The following is a 4,359-nucleotide window of genomic DNA, read 5'->3' on the forward strand; positions in this document are numbered from 1 at the left end:
GAGTGGACGCGGGTTTAAGTCGCCCCCTGCTGGCTGCTGGAGAGGACGCGGGTTTAAGTCGCCCCCTGCTGGCTGCTAGAGAGGACGCGGGTTTAAATCGCCCCCTGCTGGCTGCTAGAGAGGACGCGGGTTTAAGTCGCCCCCTGCTGGCTGCTGGAGAGGACGCGGGTTTAAGTCGCCCCCTGCTGGCTGCTGGAGAGGACGCGGGTTTAAGTCGCCCCCTGCTGGCTGCTATTGAGGACGCAGGTTTAAGTCGCCCCCTGCTGGCTGCCGGAGAGGACGCAGGTTTAAGTCGCCCCCTGCTGGCTGCCGGAGAGGACGCAGGTTTAAGTCGCCCCCTGCTGGCTGCCGGAGAGGACGCAGGTTTAAGTTGTGTCAACATCACCAAGAGGTCCATTTAGTATCTGTTCTGGAGTTTTTGATCTCGTCACACACATTCAGTTTGAAAGCAGCATGGACGACGGAGGTCACTGATCATGTGATACAGCTCAAAAGCTCCGGCCAAAGAGGAGACAAGGCCTGTATGGTGAAGTCAGTTTAGTCAACCTGATAAGAACTGTGCTTTTATGTTGAAAGTACAGAACAGGAAACGGTCGTGTTTGTTGGTTTTAACTTGACGGGGGGGAACTGGTTTGAATTTTTTTCTTTCAGAGGGAAATTTAGAAGAAAGTCAGAGTTCAGCAGAGAGATAAACGGCCAGACTGCCGGGTGGTTACAGAGCAGGTAGTTGGTTAGTTAGGTAGGTAGAGATCTCTGAGTGATGGAAGCGCCTCTGACCAGCAGGAAGAGGTGAGACTGAATCTGAACTTTAATTGATCTGAACTTTGGGCTGAATAAGAGTCTGCGGGACAAAGTGAATTTAAAAACACTTGTTAGTTTGAGTTTAATGTTTAACTCGGAGAAAGAAACTTGTGAGCGTCTCCAGAGTTAACGTCTGAAGGAGTTATTAAGGAGTTTCCTGCTCTCTCTATTTGAGTCAAACTCAGAGTTTCATTAGTGAAGTCATATTTTATTCTGATTTATCTGATCTGATACTTCCTACTGTGTTTTCATGGATGAACAGTTTGTTCGTCCTGCTCAACATGCAGCTGTTCAACAGAAACCTGAACCAGGAGGAGGAATGTGACGAGTTAATCTGTTAATCCTCCTCGTTAGCTTCAATCAGCGTGACGAGCTGCAGCTTCACATCAGCTGCTTCTCCTCTTCCTGATCAGGTTCTGAGTGAAGCCCAGATGAGAGCTGGCTGAGTCCTCTAACAGCTGAGGTGTTTCCTCTCTTTCCTCCCTCAGCATAGGGACCATCTTTACCAAAGGAACACCGTCCCACAATTCACTGGGGCAGCAACATTACGCCGGGGGTCACTTTAAATGTTGAACGTGGGCCGACACGTCCGTCTTGAGAAGGTCATCCTCACCTGTCTGTTTCTAAAAGACTGGATAGCTGTAGCTAACCTCAGCGGCCTCGCACCGTTTCATGGAGGCAGCATGAAATGATAGAAACTAACTACAAGAGCGTTTAACGTGTGTTTGTCTTCAGTAAAGAGTCGGGATGAGAAAGGAGAAGAGCTGTTGAAATAAAACAAATAAAATGGATCCCTTCCACCGATCGCCTCCTAATCTGGTTTATAGTTTAACTCAAAGTGTTGAGGACCTAAAACTTTCCTCAGTATAAGAATGTACAAATATAAGAAAATGTTTTAGTGCAAAAGTGAGGAAACAGTTAGCGGGAGGCTAAAATTTAGCGGAAGTTAGCAGGAGGCACACAGTTAACAGGAGGCTCATAGTTAGCGGGAGGCTAACAGTTAGCGGAAGTTAGCAGGAGGCTCACAGTTAGCAGGAGGCTCACAGTTAGCGGGAGGCTCACAGTTAGCAGGAGGCTAACAGTTAGCGGGAGGTTAACAGTTAGCGGAAGTTAGCGGGAGGCTCACAGTTAGCGGGAGGCTCACAGTTAGCGGGAGGTTAACAGTTAGCGGAAGTTAGCAGGAAACCCACAGTTAGCGGGAGGCTAACAGTTGGAGGCTAACAGTTGGAGGCTCACAGTTAGCGGGAGTTAGCAGGAAGGTCACAGTTAGCGGGAGGCTAACAGTTAGCGGGAGTTAGCAGGAAGGTCACAGTTAGCGGGAGGTTAACAGTTAGTGGAAGTTAGCAGGAAACTCACAGTTAGCGGGAGGCTAACAGTTAGTGGAAGTCAGCAAGAGGCTCAGAGTTAGCAAGAGGCTAACGGCTAACATGTTGTTTCTGTCTCCCCCTGGTGGTCACATGAACACCTGCTGCTCTGACAGACGCCAGGAGGCCCAGCATCAGCATCCAGCCTGCAAGAGGAGGTGCAGAGAGGAGGAGGAGGAGGAGGAGGAGATGAAGGGGAGGAGGAGAACAGCAGGAGGCTGTGAGGAGAACAGGGATCCAAGAGAAGCTCTTTGGAGGAGAACACCGAACCTGAAGAGAGAGCACAGACGGTGAGAACCGGTCCGGTTTCACGTGGCTCAGATACAGGAGACAGTCAGACTTGATCTAAAGACCACAAAGCACTGCAGACCCTGACTCTCTGAAGTAGCACTACACTGCAATGAATTCTGGGTAAAATAAGACAATTTTTAAAACAAAAAAATGGTTTTGAGTAGGTGCATCCGACCGCTCAGTGCAGTTTACCCCAGCGAAAAAAATGTGTTTGTTGGAGCTGTAAAATGGTTATTAGGACATTTTACAGTTAGCAGAGAGTTTGGCAACAAAAAGAAACGCTTTGGAAAAAACCTGCGATGATAGTAACCAGCATTAACCCGACCGCTGAGCGGAGCGTCAGAGATACTCAAAAAGATCCAAGAACATGGCGCCAAAACAAAAATATTTAAGAGGAAACATCCTGAAACGGGAAGAGGCAGGACTGATCCATCTGTCAGACTGCCTGGGGTCAGGTGTCTCATGTTTACGTCTAAACCTAGTCTTCATTTTTGTAAAACAGTCCAACTTAAATCAGACCAGTCTGAACTAATTTTAGACTAGTCCAGCACAACAGAAACTGGCCCCTGATCCCTGATCAGGAACCAACATTCAGACTCTGAGCTTCAGATGTTGTTTCTGCAGGTTTTCACAGTCTGGAACCAGAACCAGGACCTCAGTCAGGACTGGATCTGAGTCTGCAGCTGGATCTGGATTCAGGTCTGGAAGTGAGATCCAGTCCTGCAGACCGCAGGTCAGAGTGGCCCAGATCAGTAAGACCAGGATCCAGACTTCAGTCCAGACTGTAGATCTCAGAGGGTCTGAACTGGTTCAGGGTTTGGTCCTCACAGATCGGACTGATCCAGGATCCACTGAGAGCAATCTGGACTACAGGAGACTGACCCGGATCAGACAGAAAAGGGCCACAGAGTCCACCTTCGAGGTCAGTTAGAAATACACTCTGACAGGGTCTCTGTTTGATTCTGGTCCTGAACTTCCTACTGATCGATCTGTCTGCTCTGATCCAGATCAGGTCCAGAGCAGGTCCTGTGAGCACTGCAGATCTGGTCTCAGATCAATCCTTAGAGACCAAGACCCGCCAAATCAGGTGTGAGAGATTCCTGGGTGCAGAGTCCAGCAGAGGAGAGGAGGAGGGAGCCAGGATCGGGTCCAGGTCTGAGAGGAGGCCAACTGGGCCCAGGAGGAGGAGGAAGATCCACCCGTCTGTGTTCAGAGGGAGAGGTGCCGTCAATCAATCAATCAATCAGTAACTGAGCTTTCATCAGACCAGGTCATAATAATAAGTCTCTCTCTCTCTCTATAGGTCAGCTACGGCTGTCAGTCATTCCGGAGGCGGGGCAGCTTGTCATTCAGAGTGAGTCTTTAAATATTTTCCCTTTTTAAAACCTGGTTCATCTCATGTGAACCAGTGAGTTCCAGCTGGTGGTCTGCAGTCTGCTGTGGGAGAGAGGGAGCTGCAGCTCCAGCTGGTGGTCTGCAGTCTGCTGTGGGAGAGAGGGAGCTGCAGCTCCAGCTGGTGGTCTGCAGTCTGCTGTGAGAGAGAGGGAGCTGCAGCTCCAGCTGGTGGTCTGCAGTCTGCTGTGAGAGAGAGGGAGCTGCAGCTCCAGCTGGTGGTCTGCAGTCTGCTGTGGGAGAGAGGGAGCTGCAGCTCCAGCTGGTGGTCTGCAGTCTGCTGTGGGAGAGAGGGAGCTGCAGCTCCAGCTGGTGGTCTGCAGTCTGCTGTGAGAGAGAGGGAGCTGCAGCTCCAGCTGGTGGTCTGCAGTCTGCTGTGGGAGAGAGGGAGCTGCAGCTCCAGCTGGTGGTCTGCAGTCTGCTGTGGGAGAGAGGGAGCTGCAGCTCCAGCTGGTGGTCTGCAGTCTGCTGTGGGAGAGAGGGAGCTGCAGCTCCAGCTGGTGGTCTGCAG

At 50.7% G+C, this 4,359-nt stretch overlaps 1 protein-coding gene across 1 annotated transcript; it reads left to right on the forward strand.

Moving 5' to 3' along the window:
* The first annotated feature begins 357 nt into the window (after positions 1 to 357).
* LOC123960374 lies at positions 358 to 3,993 on the forward strand. Its single transcript, XM_046035055.1, has 6 exons — positions 358 to 789; positions 2,282 to 2,455; positions 3,081 to 3,378; positions 3,464 to 3,677; positions 3,760 to 3,810; positions 3,866 to 3,993. The coding sequence occupies exons 1-6, from the start codon at positions 761 to 763 to the stop codon at positions 3,991 to 3,993; spliced, it is 894 nt and encodes a 297-aa protein (XP_045891011.1). The 5' UTR covers positions 358 to 760.
* Positions 3,994 to 4,359: the final 366 nt, after the last annotated feature.

Source organism: Micropterus dolomieu, linkage group LG21 (assembly GCF_021292245.1).
Source record: "Micropterus dolomieu isolate WLL.071019.BEF.003 ecotype Adirondacks linkage group LG21, ASM2129224v1, whole genome shotgun sequence".
In the NCBI taxonomy this organism is placed as follows: domain Eukaryota; kingdom Metazoa; phylum Chordata; class Actinopteri; order Centrarchiformes; family Centrarchidae; genus Micropterus; species Micropterus dolomieu.

Bases quoted from the DNA above. Each gene is read 5' to 3' on its own strand.
- LOC123960374 (XM_046035055.1), top strand. From the start codon at position 761: ATGGAAGCGCCTCTGACCAGCAGGAAGAG. The intron at 2,456-3,080 runs GTGAGAACCGGT...TTGTTTCTGCAG, and splicing joins CTGAAGAGAGAGCACAGACG to GTTTTCACAGTCTGGAACCA. The intron at 3,379-3,463 runs GTCAGTTAGAAA...GCTCTGATCCAG, and splicing joins CCACAGAGTCCACCTTCGAG to ATCAGGTCCAGAGCAGGTCC.